General features: G+C 39.0%; 2 protein-coding genes across 11 annotated transcripts; one reads left to right on the top strand and one right to left on the bottom strand.

Annotated features, from left to right (window-relative positions):
- The first annotated feature begins 39 nt into the window (after nt 1-39).
- On the top strand, nt 40-9774 carry TDG (thymine DNA glycosylase). 4 transcript variants are annotated; one of them, XM_053944141.1, is made up of 10 exons: nt 40-106; nt 2656-2804; nt 3596-3825; nt 4310-4379; nt 4969-5104; nt 5184-5266; nt 5347-5441; nt 6914-7085; nt 7382-7510; nt 7622-9774. In XM_053944141.1, the coding sequence occupies exons 1-10, from the start codon at nt 84-86 to the stop codon at nt 7756-7758; spliced, it is 1224 nt and encodes a 407-aa protein (XP_053800116.1). In that variant the 5' UTR covers nt 40-83; the 3' UTR covers nt 7759-9774. The 4 variants fall into 4 exon arrangements, with proteins under 4 accessions (XP_053800116.1, XP_053800115.1, XP_053800117.1 ...); XM_053944140.1 differs by having other exon boundaries at nt 7619-9774; XM_053944142.1 differs by lacking the exon at nt 40-106 and adding an exon at nt 467-631 and having other exon boundaries at nt 7619-9774.
- On the bottom strand, nt 8569-24640 carry GLT8D2 (glycosyltransferase 8 domain containing 2). 7 transcript variants are annotated; one of them, XM_053944145.1, is made up of 11 exons: nt 24181-24640; nt 22461-22825; nt 20507-20561; nt 19020-19115; nt 17683-17851; nt 15868-15985; nt 14424-14508; nt 12186-12298; nt 11579-11745; nt 11035-11147; nt 8569-10472 (listed from the first exon to the last, which is right to left on the bottom strand). In XM_053944145.1, exons 3-11 carry the CDS (start codon nt 20523-20525, stop codon nt 10300-10302), a joined length of 1053 nt encoding a protein of 350 aa, XP_053800120.1. In that variant the 5' UTR covers nt 20526-20561; nt 22461-22825; nt 24181-24640; the 3' UTR covers nt 8569-10299. The 7 variants fall into 7 exon arrangements, with proteins under 7 accessions (XP_053800120.1, XP_053800124.1, XP_053800121.1 ...); XM_053944149.1 differs by having other exon boundaries at nt 22461-22737; XM_053944146.1 differs by having other exon boundaries at nt 24217-24640.
- Nucleotides 24641-24658: the final 18 nt, after the last annotated feature.

Here is a 24658-nt window from a genome sequence, read left to right as displayed (position 1 = left end):
GCGCCCGGCGGGTCGGTGGGGGCGCGGGGGCGCCCGGCGGCGACAAGAGCGGCGACAGCGACGGCCCCGGCGGGCGCGCCGGCATGGAGGGCCCGGAGCTGGGCAGGTACCGGCGGCCGGCCGCAGCTGCGCTCGGGCCTCGCGCTGGGGATCGCCCGTTGTCCTTCTCCTCCTTCCCCGCGTCCCACGGGAAGCCGGGGCCGCGCTGTGGCGGCCGCCTCCCTTCCCTTCCCGTGGGCACAAAGAGGGAGGGAAGGTGCTCCTGGGGCTCTGAGGCTTCCGGGCCCGGGGCGGGGGGAGCTCGGCGACCCTAGGCAGCAAGGGGCGCGATCGCGTCTCTGTCACGAGGGCATTTGAAAATTACTTAATTTTACTGGTTTTGTTCCAGTGAACATGTATTTTTCTTTACCTTTTTCCTTTTTTTCCCCTTTGTTTTTAGCATGAATGGATGGGGGGGCGGGAGAGGAAAAAATAATGAAAGGGAGAGGAACAAATCACTACCTTTTCCTCGTGCTACTGAAAGTACTTATTTAAATGTTCTGTAATATATAAACATCAATAACAAAAAGAAAAAAAAATATTTCTGAACCCACGCAAGAAATCTGGCCTAAAATATATGGGAAACTTAGAGGTAGGGGTAAAACTTCACTTTCATCTCAGTAGCAAGTGGTTTGAGGACTTTTTTGTGGTATGGTGTAAATTTTTTCTCTGTTCAAAGGGAATTTTATTCTCTTTGCTAGAAGGAGACTTTATGTACACATAAAATAAGAAGGTCTGTATTACAAAAAGATAGCTGGTCTTAGGTTAGATGCTTTCACTTTTTTCTTACTCACTCTGTTCTGGTCTGTATGATTAAGCTTTTATTACATTATGAACTGGATTCTGCGTGTCTCAGTTTCTCATGTGTTTCTTAATACAAATCTGAAAATCAGTTTTGTTTGGTTCATTAACTGCACAAGTATTTTATATAACTAGAACTCTTCCAGCAGAAGGTTTAAGGTGTTCCCTGTACTCAGAAAATCTCCTATAGCTTTGTTAGGCAACTTCCCTGGGAATCTGACAGACCTATGTTCATATTTATTGTCCTTGTTTCAGGAGATGTGGGTTAAAATTAGTGTCTTGATCACAAGACTGTGGGTTCTTCTTGCATAAGACTGATTTACAGCGGATTTCTTAAAAACCCAGTGTGTAGTAGAGAATGGTCCCTTCTTTTGAGAAATTTAAAATCAGAATCATTTAGGTTGGATAAGACCTCTAAGATCATCGAATCCAGCCATTAACCCAGCACTGCCCAGCCCACCACTTAACCCTGTCCATAAATTTACACATCTACACTCCAGGGTGGTAACTCGGGCAATTCCCTGGGCAAGCTATTCCAATAGTTAAAAACCCTTTCCATGTAGAAATTTGTCCTAATATCCAATCTAAACCTCCCCTGGCACAACATGAGGTCATTTCCCATTTTCTTGTTGCTTGAGTAACAAGATCAGCTTCAACCACTTTTCAGGTGGTTGTAGAGAGTGATAAGGTCACCCCTGAGCTTCCTTTTCTCCAGGGTAAACACCCCCAGCTCCCTCAGCTGCTCCAGAGCTTTCCCCAGATCTGTTGCCCTTCTCTGGACATGCTCCAGCACCTTCCTGTAGTGAAAGGCCCAAAACTGAACACAGGGCTCAAGGTGTGGCCTCAGCAGTGCCAAGTCCAGGGGGACAATCCCTGCCCTGGTCCTGCTGGCTACACTATTGCCAATACAGGATGCCATTAGCCTTCTTGGACAAATATCTCTATACCTAACATTTATTTGGTGTTTTAATTATATCTCTGAGATGATAAAATTATTTCCTGAAAATCTACTGTTCACCAAGTCCTTGCTATGTATTTGTGAGGCAGTAGAAGGTATGGACAAGAAGGTGGCTGCGTAGGTAGAAGGGAGTGACAGAATAAAGCAGAAATGCGTGTGAGGGCTGTAGATGACTAATAAATGTGTGGAGGGAGAGAGCTGTCTATGGAAAAATGTCTTTATGCATAGGATCTCTGTGTGTGGGAACACTTCCATGTAGAATAAGTGCAATACTTGCGTTGGGATCCAGTGTGTGATAGCAGGACAACATCTGCTGCACAATTTATTAAAGCTGTTTAATAGTCTGCACAGTAACAAATGCTATGTATATTCTTAATGCTTTATAGCCCTGAATGATTCATCCATTCTATATCTTACCAGATTAAGCAGCTGACACCACATAAAAAAGATCTAAAATTTAGGAAACTTGTGGAAGTCCATAGAGCTTTAGCTCAACATGTGTTGTAAATTGTTGGTCTGTTTGATAGACAGTTTGCTTTGGAAAAGTGTGCTACAGTTATTTTACAAAAAAAAAAAAAAATAAAAGCTCTACTGTTCCCTTATAAATACTGCGTTAATTCCACATCACAGCAATCGCAAGAGAACTGTGCTGTTAATGTTGGGGTTAAATGACACCAGCTAAGCAGCCAGACTGTTTTAAAGGTGTGGATAATTTAGTGCCTTGTTAACAGAGTCATCAGAGAATGTAAGTGCAGTACATGCCAGCCTTGATAAAGTTTGATGTTTACATTCTGTTTGGTACATCAGTAAGTTTCTAAATTGTTGATAAATTATTTCTCTCTTTCTCCTTCTCTAAGATACTACGCATATCTTCAGCAAGCTCAAGCATTTTACTCGTTTCCATTCCATCAGATGATGACTGCGGTGCCCAGCATGGAAATGATGACCGAGCAGCCGACTCTAGAGGGCATTCCAGAGCCAAACATTGCTCAGGAGCCTCCAAAAGGTAGCTTGACTGGGCTGTGCTAGTGAGCTAAGCGAGAGTGATTAATTGGGAAAAAAATATTGGTCTTAAACTGCTTCCTTGGACCGATTGGATTTCCTTTTCTTGATGCTCACGGCAGAAGTATTGATTAATTGTATTCTTTAAGAAACGTGTTCTAACAGACAATTAAAAAGACAGGAAGTAACCTCATGTGAATGTATGCACCTTGTTCAGTCTAACATAATTATCTTGTTCCAAGAAAAGCAGATTTTTTTTCAATAAGTAAATGCAGTATTTTAGCTGGGTTTTAATACTGTGTTAGAGAAAGTTTTTTTAAGATTCTGGCTTCAAAATACCTAATTTTTTAAACTTTCTGCAAGAGAAGTACAATATAATTTATTTGAAATATTTTTGTTTGAATGGTTGCTTAGTTTTTGTAGTAATCACAATTAGGGAATTGGTTACTAAGAATTATTTCGTTTAGTGTGGCTTATTTAAACAAATACTAACTGTTGGCAAGTGACACTGTTCTACAGCTCAACGTTATTAATGAACATTAAGAGAGAGAGAGAGAGAGAGAGAGCAATCTCTGGGTGGTTATGTCATGGCCAGTGCCTGTGCTGCCTGAATCTCTAAACTTTTGAGAGCCAGAAGATGAGGAAGCTTCAGGTGTGTTGCTTAAATTAATGAATTTTGAAGGTAAATTTACCTCTTTGATTTCTCTCTGTGTCCATACATTTAGCTGAGTCTATTTGAATATCCACACTGCAACATTGGAAATGTACGAAAAGAATATTTGTTGTGTGTTTCAGAAGTTAAAAAAGGGGGAAGGAAAAGAAAAGTCAAAGCAACTGAGCCAAAGCAACCCAAAAAGCCTGCTGCTAAAAAAGAAAAACCAGCCAAGTCAAAAGGCAAACAAGAAAAGATCACAGATACTTTTAAAGTCAAAAGAAAAGTGGACCGTTTTAATGGTGTATCTGAAGCTGAACTTCTGACCAAGACTTTGCCTGATATTTTGACCTTTGATCTGGACATTGTGATAGTGAGTAATTCAGTTACAAGATTAGGTAGAAAAATCTTGTATTTACTTGTTACGATTTACATTCTTTCTGCTTACTCATCTATATTGCTTATACGGCAAGATCTTGCAACATGAAGTACATAAACTGTTTCCTGTGTGTAGAGCTGCTTTGCATTTTCTGTTAAAGCCATAGTAACTTAGTCCTAATTTCTGAGAAATGTAAGGCTCATGTTTAGTACAGATTCATGAGAGCCCATGACTCAGTGCTTTATTTCCTGGAAGCTCTGCACCCTCTGAGCTGCTTTTTTGACCTTGCACATCTAAATGAGGCACCTCTGCAAAATTGTCAGTTTTTTGAAAATAATGATGGAAGGTGCCATTAATACATTTTTGTTTATTAACAGTAACTTAGAGAGAATTGAATAAGCATCCTTATTGTAACTTGATTAAATTCTTGACTAGCAAGCCATGTTGTCATTGTTAAAATGGACTGGTATCTTTGTAGATTGGCATAAACCCTGGCCTGATGGCAGCTTACAAAGGACATCATTATCCGGGACCTGGAAACCATTTTTGTACGTTTTTGTTTTCCTTTCTTCTTCTAGCATTTGCAGAACTTTGTTAGAACTTGTGGCGGTTTAATTAAACTAGTTTGGTTTTTGTTTTTCTCCTGGGTTTTGGTTGGTTGGCTTTTGAATTTTTTTTTTTCAGAAAGGGATTTTTATATGCTAAATATGAGTTCAAGACAGTGAGTTCTGTCAGAGAGGCCCAGAGCAAGAAGAAGAATGGCAAGATTGTCAAAAAAAGCTGACACATTGTATTTGCCACATTCTTTCCTCCCAAATCCATATTGATCACTGCTTAAATTAATCACAAAATCTAAAGCTCTGTACTGAGCTTTTAGAATAAAAGACTGGTTTGCAGGATAGTGATAAGGAATTCCTGTTCACTAGGGCCTTTCTGCCCTCTTGGAGGAGGTAAAGTAATATTGGCTATTTTAAAACCTTCTGGATAGGGCAGTAGTCTTCCCAAACTAACTGATACTTTGTTAAAATAGATTCTTCCTTTAGCATTCCAGTACTCCAATAGTTGAGTGGAATTTTTTGGTTCTGTTTTCTTTTCCTTGGAAAAAGGCAAATGCATATCTGTCTTCCTACTTCACAGGGAAGTGTCTGTTCATGTCTGGTCTAAGTAATGAACAGCTGAACCACATGGATGACCACACCTTGCCACATAAATATGGGATTGGATTTACAAACATGGTTGAAAGGACAACACCTGGAAGCAAAGACCTCTCCAGGTAAGACAATAAAGGGAAATATCAGGCTTTTTAATGAATTAATAGTTGTGATAATAATTTTGAGTACTTTGTCTTTTAGCAAAGAGTTTCGGGAAGGAGGGCGAATTCTGATGCAGAAGCTACAAAAGTATAAACCTCGTATAGCAGCTTTTAATGGAAAATGTGAGAAGTTTTACTTTTAAATGATTTTTTTTCTGCCAGTAGCTTTTTTTTTTTCCACTTACCCTGTATTTTCATTTTAGGTATTTATGAAATTTTTAGTAAAGAAGTTTTTGGAATTAAAGTTAAGAACTTGGAATTTGGGCTGCAGCCACACAAAGTGCCAGATACAGAAACTGTAAGTATTGAGATTGAGAAGCAAAACTAGGGCACTCCATTTTGATTATTTAAAAACTAATGAAACCTCAGGCCTTGCACACACTTAGGTTAACACCAGTTTGACTGGAGTACAAGAGGTGTGAAAGGTTTTCACTTAGATAGAGAAAGGGGATGAGTGCAGTTTTTGGACACATCTTTAATGCAGCTTCTTCAGACTTGCAGACTTCTTTTGAGAAATGGTATGTTACGGTTAGTAGGTTGGTGCATTCTCTAAGGACTATGTGAAATACAAGTAACACATGCCTGCTTTTATGATAATTTTCACCTGATCCCCTGTGTCCAATTCCCTGGGTATTTGTATTACTGGATTTTGATACTGACCATGACCATGCAGTGCCACAGTGGGGGAGAAAGAACAGCAAGTCCATCTTTGTGCCAGTGCATACGACCCTTCAGCATTGCTGGATCTGGGCATGCCCCAGCGCTTCTGTCAGACTGAGCTGTCTCCTTAAGCTGATCTGCAGTTTGAAGTTAAATTGGATGCTTAAGATAAATGTGATGAAGAGTGCATTAGTCATAGAACTCTAGTGCTGGAAAATATCTCAAGAGACCAGCTATGTATCATTAGAAATTGATTTGTTTAATGTGTTCTTATAAACAAGTTAAAGCAAAGGCAATTAAGCTACTTGCCAAGGTAGCTTATTCTAAAGCTTCATTACCTTGTCAGTTCAAAAGTTTGGATTGTTTTTCTTCTTATTTCTATCCTCAATTACTAGTGCTGCAAGTTTCAGCTGCCTTTCTCTAAAGGTGGAAGTGTTGCATTAGAGCCTGAAGAATCATTGGATGAAGTATTTGCTCCTTATGTAGCTCTTAAGGACTTCTACAGTAAATGTATTTATAAAAAAAATAATTCCCTTTACTGTTACTTGTTCATAAAGACTCCATGGTAATAGAAGTATTGAATACAGTTTGTTTTTCCTGAACAAACTTGGTAGCTTTAGTTAGGGCTGTTGACAAAGATAGAAACACTGAAGCTGGCTCCAGCCACACTAACAACAGCCTGGCATGCGTCATGCAGATGCACTTGGCCAGTAAGCCAGGCTAATTAACCTGTGCTGCCTCCCTCACTGGTTTGGGCCATTTGTATGCTGTCACATACTCCTCTGTGCCCTGGCTCAGAGCTCTGCTTGTTCAGGGAGCTCTGGAGTGTGCTCTGCTCTCTTGTAACACACATGAGTACTGCTTTTCCTGCAGCACATAAATAACTGGTGAAAACTGTGCTCACTTAGCAGCTGGCAATCAGCCCCTCTCTTCAGGGCAAGAAAAATGAAAACTCATTATAACCCATTCCACAACCACCTGTGGCATTAGTTGAAGTTTGTACAAACAGTTAAAACAGTGAGGTTAACTGTTAAGAACTGTTGTTCTGAATGCCTATTAACTCATAGCTCAGGGATCAGTGATGCTATTTCTCTTGTTCTTTGTCTCAAGCTCTGCTACGTTATGCCATCGTCCAGCGCAAGATGTGCTCAGTTTCCTCGGGCCCAAGATAAAGTTCATTATTACATTAAGCTGAAAGACTTAAGGGATCAACTGAAAGGCATTGCACCCAACACAGAGGTCCAGGAGGTGCAGTACACGTTTGACTTGCAACTTGCACAAGGTATTGTTGTTATTTTGTTAACACTTAATTAAAATGTAATGAAATGTACAATACTAGCAGTTTCCCAAGCAGAAGGAAATAAAGAGTTTTTTAATGGGAGAGGAGGAGATGTGATGCTCTAAATTGTGTGGTACAGAATTACAGATTCCATTCTCTTTAGTACAGCCTAAATTTTTTAAGGGGAGCAGGGATTATCATCTATAATTTGTGGCCATTTTTCAAATGTTTTCTGATAAAAGTGCTCTTTGATAATTTTTATTCTAAATATTAATGCTTGAGCTGTTCTGTTTCTGCAGAGGATGCTAAAAAGATGGCTGTCAAAGAAGAAAAGTATGACCCAGGCTATGAAGCAGCATATGGAGGAGCTTACTGTGACCGTGCACCATATGACACTGACCAGTGCAGTTTGTCTTCAAATGAAACTGGTAAAGTGCTTGGGGCGTTCAGTCTGCAGCCATGGCTGGGGAACAAAGAGCCTGGGATGTCACCTGCCTTTAAAACCTTTAAAAACAGTGTGCTTTTTGTTTGTTCAGCAGGAAGCAATCCTCAGTATTGCGAAGGGTCGTCCTTCGGTGAGGTTCCTAACGGACAGTGGATGACACAGTCCTTTGCAGACCAGATTCCAGAGTTCAATGCTGGCATGACACGGGAAGAGGAGGGAAGCAGCATGTAGGAGCTGCTCCTTCTCAGCTATGCACACATGCTGCAGTTTTAATGCAGTGATCAAGATTGGTACCTCAGTTCTCCAACTGAAGCATCTGAATAGTATTTTATCTCCCCTAGTTATTTTATTATAGTCCAAAGTAAGTGTGTGGTAGGCTGAAATCAATGAACTAGGTAATTTTAAGGAACTATTCAAACTTTTTAAAAAAAGTTAGCCCTTTTTTGTATATGAGTTTTATATTTAATGTATACCATTTCTTGCAGTTTTTGACAAATTGCTTTCTCATTTGTGAAGATTTCTTTGGGGTGTTAATTTTATTCCATAAATGGCAACATGGTGGGAACAGCAGCAGTATACTTTTTACTGATGCCTCAATATTTGGATATCTCTTCATACTTTTATATCCAGAGGGGAAAATGTACCCTTACCTGGTATGAAGTGGTGTTTTTAATCATGCACAGTTAAGGATATGGTGCTTTTTAAACCTGCCTTTCACTGTCTTAAAAAGTGTAGAAAGTTGTGTTTTGCAGCTGTGAGTGCTGTCTTCCAGGTGGGACGGGAGAGCTGTCTGTTCAGTGAGTGTAACATAACTGAGGATAAAGGGAGTGAAGACATCATCTCACATCACAACACTGGGGAGGAAAACTTGTGTCACACAGAACAGGGCTTCAATATTCTAGCTGAGCTCTCTTAGGATAAGGTTTCTCTACTACTCCATCTCTTTCCCCCTAAAATTTCAATGTAAGGAACTGGAATGGCTTTTAAAAAAAGCAAAACCAAACAGTAGTGGTAGTTCTTGAATTCTGTGGTATTTCCATGAAGTTAGTCCCTTCACCTGACCTTTAGCAGGAGATAACCCCTTTGAAAGAGACAGAGAATTGAAAGACTGCATTCTCTTTAAAAGTCATGTACAGCTATGTTATTTACATCACCTACAATTAGCACAGGGTGAAAAAGATTTGCAGTTTAGCAGTTTTTAACAGTAAGCTCTCTTCAGTCTTTAGTACCTTAGAGGGTATTCCCTTTATTCCACTTAAAAGTTAAAAACACTGAGTTGAATACAGGGACAGCTGTTTTATGAATACGAAGTTGTCTGTAGAAACTATAACTCTTCTGAGGAACTTGCCTAAATGATACACATTTTTGGCCAATATTAGTGACTGAGAAAAACAAAGAATTTCATCCTGGTGCCTAACTCTCACTTTCTTTTCCTCTTTTATCATGTGAGGAAAAGATTAAGTAAAAGCAATAAGCTGATCAAAACACTAAAGTTTTGATGATCTTATGACATTTGGTGCTTCACATACTTGAAAACGGACACAAACAGTATCTCCACACTCCATGCTGGTCAGAGATTCCTGTACCAGTGTGATTTCTCCTCTCTTCACAGCCAGTGACAGTTGTCAGTTGTGTGTAACTGGTTAGTGTAGGTTCTAATTCTGCTGTAACACCTCTTACAGAGATCACACACTGTCAACCTGTTGTGAGGCAGGCGTGATGTTTACAGTTTCTTCCCAAATTAGGTGGCTTAATTCTGAGAATCTTCAATTGAGTGAGTGTGCATTATGATTCTGATTGTATTTATTAGCTGCAGCATAAAGCTGTTCCACATATTGTCAGAAAGGTATAGGACTTGTCTGTTATTTAAAGTGTATTGTATCATGTATTGCTGTTTACATGGGTGTTTTCCTGCAGGTGCTCAAAGTATCTCGCATCAGGGATTTGTTACAATTCAGTTTTATTTTCAACCAAATTAGAAGCATGAAATTAGTACTGCTGAGTATGTAGCACAGTAGGATGTAACTCCTGAAAGGCTATCCTGTTTGCTTGGAAGGGAAAGGTCTCTTCCTTAATGGAATCACTCACTTGGTTATAGAATACAGTGGACTGTACAATGACCATTCCACTAGATACTGCAATTCTGTGTCCTCCCTCAAAACTGGTGCTCTTTTTGTTAACAGTGATACAGAAGTTCTTAATCTGTCTTAAATCTATCAATGTTTCACAATAAAATCAGGAATTGTACTGCAGTGTATTGGAATGTATTTTGCATCTTGCTAAGTGCACTACAGGATGTATTATACACAGAGATGCCACAAACAGTCATTACACAACAGAACTCAGTAACATGCCCAGGTTTTCAATTCAGGATGTTTAATGTGGGTTAGATAACTAAACACTTCTTGTATATAACACTGCAGCTATCTCCTGTGTAGATTTTTTCCTGCTGGAAGACATTGGAATCTTACTTAGAGAGACCTTAAATTAAAGCACTCTGTCTGGCACTGAATTTCACCTCTGTAAGTGTTTAATGAAAATACTTCATTGTCAAGTAAACTTGTTTTGTCACCTTACATGAAAGTAAAGATAATCTGAACTGTGTACTGGTCACTCCAGCCTCCCTCACTTGCCATAAGCACAGAAAACTGATGGTCAGTTATTCATATTTTTAACAAATACTTTGTTTTCTAAAATCAGTTAATCATACAACATGTTACATTTCAAACTATTAAATGCATCCCATACACTACGTTATGCAGTATTTCAGTATCAGCTATCAGGACGAGTTAATTTGAACTTCCCTGAAGGGTCAGGAATAAACCAGTTTTCCCAGAGATCAGTGTGGACACTGGGGTAGTCCCAAGGTTTGTATCTCCCATTCCAGTGAAGTAATTTAGCTTCTTGAAGAAATTGCTCTGAGTAACGGGCATCAGGACTCCAACCTGCATGGGTAGTTTAAAAAAAAAAAAATCTGAAAAGTGCAGTTTTTGATGATGGAAGACACTGTAGAGTGGGTTAAATTCAGGTGACTTTTTTCAGAAGTCTGATTTGTATGTTTTCATGCTAATTTACAACTAGTTGTATGATAAGCAGATTTTTGCAGCTTGATACCCTCTTAGGCTGCATCAGCAAAAAATATCAGCAAGTTTCCTCTCTCAACACTTTTAACATCTTGGCATAGCTGGGATTAAAAACAAAGTAAAATCTATTCATTTTACCATACCAGCTAAGCCATTATGTTTTTCATAGGATAATTCATCACTCTCAGGTGAAAGGTAACTACATCCTCCAAAATGTTGACAACAAACATGGCCAGACCTTCCCTTTTCTTCCACTGCATGTAGAAAGAGACTGAGTTTTTCCAGTCTCTCACTATATTAAAATATTTCATATATTCTTTCCATGTAAGTGGTATACATGAGGAAAAGTCACCTAAGGTCTTGCAGTGGAATCTCACAAGCTCACCTTAATTCCAACTTGCAAACAATGAGAAATTAAACTTACCAAGATGCCTTATGTGCCACATAGGGTTAATAGAGGAATATTTTCCATGAAATACAATCAGCATTGGGGAGGTTGCCACACCTCCCCCAAGGGTGCTGCTATAGAGGTTTTCCCTGCAAAAGGAAAAATAAATATGTTTAAAACCCCAAGGAATCTTTAGTACAAAAGGCAGAAGATTCAAAATAAGTATCTGACAAGAAAGAAATACTCCTGCTTCTTTAAGCTAGCCTCAGGAAGGGAAGATCATTCAGTGGCTTCATCCCAGGCTAAGTTGGTCACCCAAAATGAGAACCACATGTTCACAATGTCCCTCAGGATTAAGTGTGGTTTGTGATTGAACACAAGACTAAAATTCCAAGTGGCCATTTCCTGGTTCATAATTGGTCAGATTTAAACAGATGGAAATGCTGGAAACATGAGTTACTTTACCTGACAAAATCTCAAAAGAAAGACTGCTTGGAGTTAAAAAAACCTGTAAGAGCTTTTAAATGGAAAGTAAAACAAGTATTAAAAGTAAAGTGCAAAGCTAGATTTCTACACATACTCTACATTTCTTTGCATCCACTTTTCCAACTGCTTTGTAATCCGCTGATGTTTCCATTCAGTCATGTTAGCAACAATTACTCCAGGATTAAAGGAGCAGGTGCTGGGGCTGATGCCAAGATCTCTAATGGCTTGCTTTCTGTAGTCCAGGAATCCCATGTATGTGTTCTAAGAAATAAAAAAAAAGTATGTGCATCCCCTATGAATCTCTGTAAAGATACATGTAAATGCACCTCACTCTCACTGAGAAGGAGACTAAATATGCTCTCCCAAAGATGAGTTTCTAGATGGTGGTTACTTATCATGAGTTCTGTATGACAAGGCTGTAAGGCAGGATACCTCCAGATATTACTTTTTCCACAACATTGTACCATGGAAGTTTGATAAGGCTTTTCCCTTGCTATGCTTGTCTTTTGGTAGCCCACACTAAATCATGCAGCATCACAATTGTACCACTACAAAAAGTCTTTAATTACCTGAACAACTATTACAAAGCTATATATATATATATACACACATAAAACTTTCACTTTGGGGAAAACATATAAAATCATCTTACATTTATGGGCAAACACATTCATTATTAGAATTCCAGAATGGCATCTTACCTGCATCCCTACACTTCTAACCATTTCATGTGTAGAAGGCAGATCACAATCATCTGAAAAAGCTGCTGCATGTCCAGGAGCTAACTTAGTATTGTAGAGTTCCTGGATGTCACCTGATTACAGAAAGGTCACAAGCATCAGACAACACCCACTGCACTGCTACAGAGCTGATAGGATAATGTCAGCTCTCACGTCTTACTTATAAACACACCAGTTTTGAAGGATAGCCCCTATTGAATTTTGTAATATAGGACCATTTTCAAATTTGTACCTGGATGCCTAAGGTCTATATTTAGATATTATCATTGGTATTCAATACATTCATATTCTGGTTGTCCAAAATCAGCTACAGCAGAAGCCAATAAAACAGGACTGTTTTAACAGGACTGTTAAAAAGCCTGGTTACAAACTTGTGCAGTCATAGAGCTTCTATGGAGAGGGAGGGCACAGGCAATTTTTCTGAGCCTGTTCAAGTCCCACAAAAGTTCCACTTCAATGTCTTGCACAGATGAGGTTTTTCCTGTTGTTGTGGCATATTTATCTCCTAGGAAGATACTTGGATTCTCAGCAATGGCTGATTGAAATTTGCCTGTCACTTGACCATCCCTGCTAGCTTCACAGCCCACCCAGCTCCTTCTTGTTGGAGAGAAACAGTGTAATGCCTGGCACCTCACTCATCACCTGACCAAGATGTGCCAGAACAGTTTCAGGGCAGGTGGGAAGCAGATCACTGCCACAGCAATCAAGCGAGCCTGCATCCCAAGCCCCTTACAGCTTCCAGTTTTTCTTTTGCTTTCATCTCTTTTACTTTTTGTACTGCCGGTCTTCTGCCAGGTCAAATAGCTGAACCAGCTGCTTCTGCAGCTGCACAACTGCAGCTTACACACGTTAAGAGGAGCTGCCTAGGGACAGGAGAGGCCACTTGGTCAGCAGCAGCCCACCGTGAGGGGCGATGTGAAACTGCACCTTTATCCTGCAGCTCCACAATCACCATCAGCTGACACCCCCGGGGGAAGAGGGAGCCCAGCGCTAGTGAACACAGGTGCAGGGAGGGGTGACGGGGGACTGGCAGGCTCAGCTTAAGCTGCTCGTGAAACTGGAGTCTAAACAAAGACCTGGAACCTTCCAAAGAGTTAAACATTGCTGCTGCACATTGATAACAGACAGAACAATAAAACCAAAAAGCAGAGATTGCCATTGGAAACACCCGTGTTGGAGAACTGCGATAGAAATTCTATGACAAATTAAAGTGAGACAGAACAGATTCGTTGTCTTTTACAAAGCAGCAAATAGTGACCCCTTTAAGTGCAGCTGGTCTGAAATCTGCCTTTGTAGAGACAAAACTATAAAAAGGTGCAGAAAAGCAGTGGAGAATTATGCTTTTGTCACGTGCATATTCACTGGTCTTAATGTTCTTACAGCAAAGACTAATTTAGGTCTAATTAAAAAAATTTTTGTAGTTATACTCAGTCCTTCCAAAGGAAATTTTGTTTAGTTGCCCACCAGGGTTAAAGCGCAACACTCTGGCTAAAAAGTGCTTTAAAGTAACAAGAAAATATGATAAAACAAATATGAAGACAACAGCTCTACAGAGAAAAAAAACCCAACAACTTGGAAACAGAACAGAAAAAAACTCACAAGAAATTAATCTTTAAAAAACAATTGGTCTTCAAAAGAGATCACTTCGAGGATAAGAAAAAAATAAAATATTTTTTCAGGATTTGAATGTCTTCTAAGAGATCCCACTTGACTAGGAACTCCGAAATCTTCGTGATTCTGCATATTGCTTTACATTCTGAGCTGAAGATGCTCAAAACCATATTTTGAGTGTTTGGAGCTTTCATCCTATTATTTGAGTAAATTCCTCTTGCTCTCAAGAACAGCAATTCTGGATAAGGAATTGGTAGCATTTGTGGGAATTCAAATACTAGCAGGAAATGTGTGTCACACACTTAATAAACCTTGCAGCATCTGAGTGAAAACCATGGTATCTTTCAGCAATTGACCAGAACCAATTTAATTGAAACCCACTTAAATTTTGATCACAATTATTCAAAATATATGCAGGTAAGTTCTTCCTCAACTATCATTTAAACAAACAGATTATTTGTAGTTTCCCTAAGTTCAACACTCCTAGCAGTTGCCTCAGTTTCTATCTCATATTTCCAAATGGCTGTAAAAGCTTCAGTAACTTGGATTGTAATTCTGTTAGAAACTGCTTTTTAGACAACAGCTTACCTTGAACAATGACATCATCATCCAAATATATTACTTTCTCATGTTTCTGGATAAGCAAAGGAAGATAAAATCGAACGAAGTTCAGCTGTTAAAGAGAAAGAAAAGGTAAAGACTAAATGGTAAAGCTGTTTAATGCAGCAGTCTCAGGCTTCTGTCTCTATTTAGTCAGTTGGAATTTCTCTCTTTATTGAGCGCTAATCAGTGACCATTTGCTTCCTCCCCCACAGCTTTACTACTATCTCAAATCCAATATTATTACTAATATTGCTATTATTATTTATCCACTATGATCCTAACCATGCAGCCCAAATCTGTTGCTTCCTCACAGAATCCTTTAGGCTGCAAGGGGCCTTTTGAGATCCTCTTGTTCAATCCCCCAGCTGCAGCAGAGTCCACTTGAGCAGGCTGACAGGGACCATATCCAGTTGGGTTCTGAATATGTCCACAGATGGAGACCCAACAGTCTCTCTGGGCAATCTGAGACTTTTAAATTCATGCTTTAAAAAGCCTTTTCTTTAGCTCAGAGGGAATTTCATGTTATTTGTGCCCATTGTCTCTTGTTGCTCCCCTCAAGCATTTACATACATTGATAAGACCTTCCCGAATTTTGTCTTCTCCAGACAGAAACAGCCTCAACAGCCGCTCACATGAAAGATGCTTCAGCCTCTTCATCATTTTTGCAGCCCATGTTGGACATGCCCCAGTAAGCCCATATCTTTCTTGTTGTACTGGTGGGCTGAGAACTGGACACAGCACTTCAGATGCAGCCTCACCAAAGCAGATCAGAGAGGAAGGAGCACCTTTCTGGACCTGCTGCCAATGCTCTTCCTAGTGCATTTTTACAGCATACATCACACCAAACATTTCAATATGTAATAGTATCATCAATCCACTCTAAAGGAATGATCTGACTCGTGGCACAGACATGGGATAATTTCTACAACAGCAATGAAGAACAGAGCAGAAAGAAAGGGGACTGAGAATGTAAGAACAACCATAAGAATTCAGACCATTTTATCCAGCCCCTGCCTTCAGACTGGTCCTAACCAGATGCTCAGTGAAAAATAAAAATAGAGCAAGCATCCAGAACAGTTGCTCCATGCATTCTCCTAGCTTCCAGCTATTTTCAGCTCAAGGGATTTTCTGATCTAGATGTGATTTAAGTATGAACTTCAATCCTAACTGAACCCCTGTACATTTTTACATTCACAAGACCTTTCAGCAAGGGATTCTAGAGATGCAGTATTCATTGCATGAAAGTGTGCAACATCTCTTGTTTATGCTGTCGCTCTGACTAATTTCATCTCATGGTCATTGGCTCTTGCATTGGAAGAGACATATATACACACCCGCTGCATGAAATGGAACAGATCTAGGACATTTTAAAGCCCATAATAAGTATTAAAAATCTCAATAATTTATTATGTGGCCTTCATTAACTCACAGGCTGCAGTAGCTCAGGACGTGATGCATCTTGTCTGATTTTTCCTTTTAGCACCATAGGATTGAATTCCACAACCTTAAATTTTATTTCTTTCAGTTTAGAATTTTCAATCCATTTTCTGTGATGGAAAGAAAAGAAGTGATACAAGAAATATCAAATGCGTGGCAAGTACTTCCAGCATGAAATTCACAGACACTTAGGAGAATAATAAGAGACCTTGAAAGCTCACTTGATCTATTCTATCCCAAGACAGAACCACTTATGTCTACAGCTATTGCACACAGACCTTTGTTAAACTTATTCTTAAAATACAAAAATCCCCCACAAAACCTTAATAAAACAAACACACCACATCACTCCCAAAACCAGAGACTGCATGTGTAGCCCAAACAACTAATCTTTCACCATTACTTCCAATAAACTATATTATAAGTTTATAATTAAAGATTATTATTTCTTACTCTATCTACAGTGCTTTCAAAGCTGAGGTTAGTCTTCTCCCTTTCACAGCTTTATGTTCTTCCAGATGACTTCTACATCACATCCTAATTATGTTTTCTTTAGACTAAGCTAATTTTCTTTTCATATTTTTGTCAGATTTTTTTTATCATCGCTGTTTATTTTCTGTCCTGACACAAATTGCAGGTACAAAGGCTACAGAAGTGAAGTAGCCAGAGGTGAGAACTGCTAAGAAATGTTTTAGTTTGCATTCACAACTCAAAAGCCTCTTCAAGACAATGTTTGCAAATTTGAACACTGAAATATAATGAACTGAATCTTCATGAAATTACATTCATTGAAATGTCAGGATATTATTTCCTTTCATGAAATGAAGAATTCTAATTTCATGAAAGCAAATTAAATAACAAATGAAGGAATGAAGTGAATTGAAGAGACATGAAATAAAATGAAACAAAAAAAAAGATAAAAGTATGTAATGAACTGAAACTAGAAAAAGGGAATAGAATGAAATTAAGTGCATTGAAATGAGATGAAACCTTAAGAAATTATATTCATTGAAATCTTGAGATTTCATTTCCTTTTCATGAATGAGGAATTTTCATTTCAGGAAGGGAAATAAAATGAGAAATGAAGGATTGAAGCAAAAAGGATAGAAAGGAAAGGAAAATATAATGCAGTGAAATTGAGAAGAAGAAACTTCTGAAATGAAGTGAAAACAATTAAATTGAATGGAATGAAGTACTGTGAAATGAACTGAAATGTAATGAGATGAATATTTATTGAAATCCTGAGATTTCATTTCCTGTCATGAAATGAAGGATTCTCATTTCATAATAGGAAATGAAATGAGAAATTAAGGAACTAAGTGAAATGGAAAGAAAGGAAAGTAATCATGATACTTTTTGGGCCTCTTTTTATAACTTTAATACATTGTCAACTGAAATTAGCTTTAAACAGCAAGATTTTTCTACTCTGAAGCTGAAGACCCAGCACCAGAAGAGAGGTAAGTGCAGTGCCACAAATACACTGTGACATACAGGATACCCTGTGGAGGAGGACACACTGTGACAAGCAGGCGGTGTATCCTCACCTTACTACAGACTCTTCTGCAGCCTATCTACAAAAACCTAAGAACGGATATGGCATAGCCTGGCTATTTGACACCCCTTTGCAGTGTCAGTGCCTTGTAGAGGACAGAAGTCCTTTTTCCATCATGTACAGAATCCTGGGGATTGCTCCCAAAACCACAACATTTCCCTGAAAATCCTCTGAAGTCCAGAAGTGGTTATGCCTGTGCTAGGGCAACAACGTGGCTCTAACTACAGCCCAGAACAAAGCAAGGCTGGCGGGTACCGAATGTGTGGGATGGTTGTCTTCAGCCCGATGATGTAGAACAAAACATTGGCCTCTGTGTTGCTGTAGATGCTGCTGATCGCTGCTACAGCCGCACCCATCCTGCCCGCAGCAGCACAGATCACCACTGGGATTTCTTCCTTCACTTCCTCAGGGCTCTCCAGATCCACTACAAGGAACAAACCCATTTTACATCAGATCTGGGTCACAAAAATGAGTAAGAACTACCATAAGCAGTGGAATCATTTTATCAGCACTCCATTTTTCCTTACCACGTCCTACACACATCCCCATCTCGCAAGGCACACAGCTTGAGCTGTTGCTAATCCAGAACCACTTGCAGGTTGACTGGACTGTTGGATGCCTCCAAACAGCATAAATAAGAGAGTTCTCAGCATCTTCTACTCAGCAGGGGCAGCCTGCTCTTCATGTAGCTGCTTATTCATATGAAATCGGAGAGGCTTGAATACCTTTGAGACTTCTAATTCTCAGTTATATTTAGTACAAATTGAACAATAGGTTCCAAAATTATCAAAGGAAGGAGGTAAGTCAAAGAGACAGGGCAATTGCATGAGCTGCACTTCTTTGGTAAGCTGGCTTGAAAGGAAGAGTGCAAAAATTTATACCAGCAGGAAGTTGCTAATGATTGAAGGGAAAAAAATCCTAAACTACACTAAATCAGGTCACACTCCTGCTAAAGATTTTTATCCCTGATTAGCACTGATTAACTTACAGAACTTAAACAGATATATCTATACTGGTTAAAACATAACAACTACAGTCATAACAACCCCAATAAAAATATACTGAAAATAAATTACTTGTATCAAGATAGATTTTGTTTACCTTGGTAGCAGTGAGTAAGCTATTTATATAGATATTTAATACTAGTCCAACCTTATTAACCATAGCAGGTTCCTGTCACTATAAAAATTCCAGGAAAAAATCTGCTGTAAATATGAAGATTTGATGGTCTATCTGAAATGAATAATCAAGCCAAGAACATTCCCAAGGAGGCAATTGTGATCAAGGTTTATTACCACTTGACAACTCCAATCTGTTCAGCTCAAGTAAGGATATACTCCAGCACCCATCTACATCAGTGACATCTGGATAAAAACTTAATCAGAATTACAACTCTTAGTCATCACTATCAATCTCCTATAATTTTATTCAAGTAATTGAGAAGCAAAATGCTTTTCATCCCAGACTATACACAACAGTGTGAGTAGCTCATCTACTGCAGGACATTCAGTAAGGTGAAAAGTGCTGCTCAAGTTAAGACATGAGGAATACAAAAGAGGAACATCAATGAAACTGAAGTGAGAGTCACTTACCTGTTTCATTTCTCAATGCCAAGGGCACTTGATGAACTTTGTTATACAGAATAGCACACACGGTTAAGACAAGAAGTAACAGTAAGATCTGGTTAACTGAAACAAGAGGGAGAATGTGTTAACAATCAATATAACAGCTAATTCCCAAGTATCTGATTAAGAAAAAAATCCAATTTGCAACCAGTACAGGTGATAAAAAATTTGATAACCTGTATCTGTTGTGTTTTTCCCATGTAATTTGATCAAGCTAAAAATTTTCCATTAGAAACACAACAATAACTCTCTCTTATTAAAGTAATCCCCAACTATCTGATTTTTCATTGTTAATTTTCTCACTAAATCATAATATTCCCAATATATATGGGTTATCCAAACTAGAAAATTCACATGTTTCTGAATTTTACCAGGAGCTTAGAAAGTTGTTTTTTTTTTTTCCTGGCTAGTCTGTTTTCTGTTTACACTCACTTAATGAGTTAAGTATTTTTATGTAGCTCTTCCATTCTGTTATGCTTCCATGATGAAACTTCAGACACAGGAGAATTTGATATCTATTTCAGTGTTCAGATCCTGAAGGATCTGAGCAAAACCCTAAAAATTCTAAAAAACTAAACCCACATGCTACTGAAACCAGGAATGTTTCAAAATACTTGGAAATACTTATTTCAACAGGGTAATTTAAATCAGTAAAGTCAAAGCAAGGCAAAGACCTGACTGTATATTCTGATTTATAGTTCCTAGAAGACTGTCTTGTACAAATTTAAGTCATTCAACACAAACCAAGCATGTGCAGGTGTTGGGACAGTTCACCAAGCACAATAGGGAAGGAATACATTGCCCTCATCAACATGGGTATTCTTCATTTCAGACTAATTTGTTACTTTTGCACCACCATAAAATGTATTTAAGGTGATCAAAAGAGCAAAGTGAACAGAGTTTTGATCTACTTTAATCAAAATGGCCAACTGGCCACAACTGGGCATGAGACTAGATTGAAATTGGTAAACCTCTAATTTAAACTAGCTGAGGAAAAATCCCATTGAATTCTGAGAAATTTTGGGCACATAAGTAAATGCAAAAGTTCATTTTCAGTCACTGACCCTTACAGCTGATGAAAGATTCAAAATTCTTGGGGCTACACCTCAATATTGAGCATGAACAGCATTAATGTGCAGAGATCTGTAAAATTCAGCTTCAGTGCCCTGGGCACAATTCACATGAAACAGCAGCTACTTGCAGTTTTGGTGGGAAATTTCACAATCTCCAGTCTCATGAAGTAAAGCAGTAAGTAATTTTAAATTAATGTGGTACTTATCTGACACAGTTAACAGGAAAATACTTATTTGCATACTTAAAGTTTAGCATAATTTAGCAATACTAGAACTATAAATTTGTACGCAACTGTGACAACAGTTGCATAAGAAATTGGATTTGACATTTCTGTCCTCTTTTAAAAAATACATCTTTCAAATGTTTTTAATCTCTCTTACTTTTCTTTAAAAGAGCCATGTGTCCTGTTGGATGAGAACTGTGATCTGTGGTAAACTAAAATAAAAAATAATTAAAAGGAAAAAAAATAAAAAAGAGAAATATCGTTAATGCCAGAAGTGAATCCTAGTTTGTTATATAAAGGTATAGGTTTTGGATTATCAAATTTTACTGCTGAACTGGTAAAAGTAAAACTGCAATTAATCTCTGTAAATACCTTTTTGTTTTTGAACAAATACTAATATTATGGGTTTGGAATATTTTTATAAATAATTTAAGCAATTAATAGGTTATGAAAAACATTTTCATAAATCCCATCTGATCATTTACACCAGTAGGCGATTTTTAGTACATTTGAAGATACTGTGCAAAGAAGTATTAAAATATCCATTAATGCAATTTATAAATATAATTATCTCTGAGTTCATCTCAAACATAGTAACTATAGCAAATACTAATGTCTTGCTGGAGTATGCATTCCCAAACGTATGGGAATCTTATACCAGGACAGGGTTTTCTAGACCTTCAGAAAATTTCAGAGCAATAGTGAAAATACTTTCTTACACCCATATTCTTCCAGTGGGTGTAGTGTGGCTTGTATTCATGCACATTTTTTGTGATGCTGAAGAAAAGAAGGCAGCCTTCCCTAAAACTGTATTTCTAGTCCAGGCCTGAGAGGAGCCATGTCTGAGAAGACAGAACATAATCCCTAAAGTACAGGATTATGAGAAATACAACATTCATTTGAATTCTGGACCCAAAACTACTGTTTATGAAAGAAAACACAAACCACATAACCAAAACAACAACAACCAACAGCAAAAAACAGCACCAGAAGTTGGAGGGGGGAGAAAAATCCAACTGTGTGATCTAACCTTTATACTATGTAGAAAACTATTTTTCCTGCTTCCACACCTACAGATATGGACACATTACAACATAGATAAAGATATAAGATGGGTTCTGTGCGCACATAAAAATGAAGTTTGTTCCAGCTCCTTGACAAATCAGACAGACCAGCAAAAATTCTTGAAATCTGAGTCACAGAACTGACCACCTCTCATTGGTTAGTGCTCAAGTTCAGGCAGAATACTAAATTAGTCTCTACTTTGACCAACAAGTTAAATGGCAACAACAAAAATATATACATATACAAAATCTAAGATGTGGCCTTGTTTACACACCACTTATATTCAAATGTGTTTAAGTCCCAGGTAATTACTAAATTGCAGTGAGAAAGGAGTACTCTGGAAGTTCTTCCACATCTGCACTACTTAGCTACATTCCAGCAGACCATTCTCTTCATGTGGCATTAATTTACACAGAGGAAATCAAGCTTATATGTCAGAAAATACCACAGCTGAGAAAGACTTTCTCTCATATATTACACAGAACTATTACTTTATTTTACACTTAAAAACTTTACTCATTTAAGTAGGCAGAGAGACAACAGAACCTGCTACACTCTTGGACTAATTTTGTAACCAGATTGTGATAGCTGTTCACAATCTTCCCCTGATTTCCACAGAGCTGCCCACTATCTTTGAATTGGCATTTGTAACAATTGCCACAAACAATCCTGATGATCGCTGCAAGATGAAAGCTGCACAGCCACAGCTTCATGTTATCTCCAGAAATTATTAAATCCACATGAACTGAACCATGTTTTAAACTTTAAAATCCAAAGACAGACTCTCACACAAGTCTGAGTTCTACAACTACAGCATTCCTAAACCTCTGAAACACCAACTGATTACCTACTGATTTTTAAGGAAAGAGAGGTATATTTGTTCCCCTGCAAATATTTACTCATTTACTGTAGACTTTATTTCCTGGAACCTGGCAGTCCCTAACTCAGCTGCCAAATCCTGTAACAAAACGAGGGGCTGCAGAAGGGAAAGCTCAAATCCAGTGACATTACTGCTCAGATATTTCCTGCTTAATTAGTCTTTTTACCTCTTCAAAGCAGCACAGTATTCGGGACTTCTCTCTCCTGAAGCGCTGTGGAGCTATTTACTCGGATCCTAGATAGCCCACAGCTGTAAGCGCTCTTGCCAAAGCGTCCTTGACCACCATCCTCCTTTGAAGTCACCCACACAAGGGCCTTATAGGGCACAGTAACAGTTTTACAATTCAATTCCTTTTTCGAACTCTTCAAAGTTTACTTTGGAGTTGTGCTGGTTTTCTTTCCTTTCTCTGCTGCTGAGAAATAGTGCAGAGCCCAGACGCTGCGCTGGAGGAATGAGAGCACATAAACCACTTCCAGATGTGCAGAGGGATGATGCAGCCCCAGATCTGGCAAACTCGCCTCAGAGCTTCAGCTAGCAGATTGCAAACAAATCCCATAAGACAAAAAGTCGTAAAGGGGTGGGGGAAAGGGAAGGAAACCAACCCTTCCAGAAGTTACTTCCAAAATCTAGCTACAAGTTATGTTTTTAGTCATTATTTACGGTAAATGTGAACAGGTAACTAGTGTGCAAGAGCCAAACTACAACATGCCAAAGTCTAACAGAAAGCCAAAGTTTTTCCAGTGTCTGTTGGCAGAGTTCTTGAGAGTCAAAAACTAAGGGAAACTTGCAAAAGTCAACTCTGAACATGCATTTTGACTTGAATCATCTCATTTCCTAATCTTTGAGCATTTAATCCACAGGTTTGGTTTAGATTCAAAAGGAGCTTGGATCAAGGTAGCCAGCACATGGTGATACCCTGCCTCCTAAGCTCTTCTGGAATGCTTTTGCAGTTTTCTTTCTACAGCACTTCTTTTATTTGACTTCTGTCCCTCTCTTCTAGGAATGAACTTTCTAAATGACAAACCACTGTTTTGTCACAAAAACAGTACTTTCATGAGTACTGAAAGGAATAACAATAAACATCTTCAACTCTAAACTATTTTTCATATTTTTATCATGAAGCAGTGCCAAATTTATGAGTAGTAGTCAATAAAGGTCTTAAAAATTTTAAATGTTTAAAATGAAGATTGCCGTTCCATTTGCAGGAGCCAAAAATGTGGGATTTCAACTATGTGCCTCAAACATGCCCAAACTGTACTATCTGTGTCTGATTTTGCACAGGAATACATCTTCTGCTTGAACAAAAATTAAGAGTTATACATACAATTATATGCTTTGTGCAGATGGCCACAACTATTAGTATTTTGCTGTGCTATGATATTTAAGTTGTATTAAGCTCATGTTCATCAAAATCCACCCATGTTTTTTTCACCTTCCTTTCCATTTCTATGTGAATCTGAACAGATCTAAGCAGCACACAGTCATATGAGCCTGCAGAACTGGGACTGGCTCCTTCACTTGGCAGAACCTTCGGGATTATTGGCAATGCAGTAACACCTTCACAGAATCAGGTTGGAAAAGCACTCTGAAACCATCGAGCCCAACCTATGACCAAGCACCACCTTGTCCACTAGACCATGGCAGTAAGTGCAACATCCAATCTTTCCTTATACACCTCCGCCACATCCCTGGGCAGCCCATTCCAATGTCTAATCACCCTTTCTATGAAGAAATTCCTCTTAATGTCCAACCTCAATTACACATCTCAGCAACATCATTTACCGTGTAGAACTCAACAATGAGAAGAGACTTTTAGCATCAGATACCCCTTTTTTGGATTCCCCTCAGCCTCACACATTTATATTCTCACACAACACCCCCCTCACACAGGAAAGAGCCGCTTCTCTCCTGCAGGACGAGACCTTCGAATTCACTCAGATCACTCCGTTTCTACAGCTGCCAGCTGTAGAACCGAAACCTCGGTTGCTAATCTTAACCTTCAGTGTTTAAACAGCAACTCATTTCTTTCTCGCCGCACACCTCGCATGCAGCAGCATTGCCTCGCCTACCAATAGCCAGTTTAAAAAAAAGAAAAAACAAAAAAGAAAAAAAAAGAAAAAAAAAAAAAAAAAAAAAAAAAGGGAACGTGCTACACGTTTCTAAGGGCTCGGCGGCAGAGCGGGTGCCCCCAGCAGAGGAGCCCACGCCGCCTCCGCGGTGCCCGAGCACCCCTCGGGCGGCGTGCGCTGCAGGCACAGAGCCCCTCCACAGGGCTCCCGCCGGAGCACGGCCGGGCCCGGGGGCGCCGCAGGAGCGGAGGGGGCCGTGCCGAGCCGGGGCTGCGGCGGAGGCGGCCGCGGGGCG

This window comes from Vidua chalybeata, chromosome 5 (genome assembly GCF_026979565.1).
Source record: "Vidua chalybeata isolate OUT-0048 chromosome 5, bVidCha1 merged haplotype, whole genome shotgun sequence".
NCBI classification, from domain to species: domain Eukaryota; kingdom Metazoa; phylum Chordata; class Aves; order Passeriformes; family Viduidae; genus Vidua; species Vidua chalybeata.
This window is presented reverse-complemented; position numbering and strand designations above follow the sequence as displayed.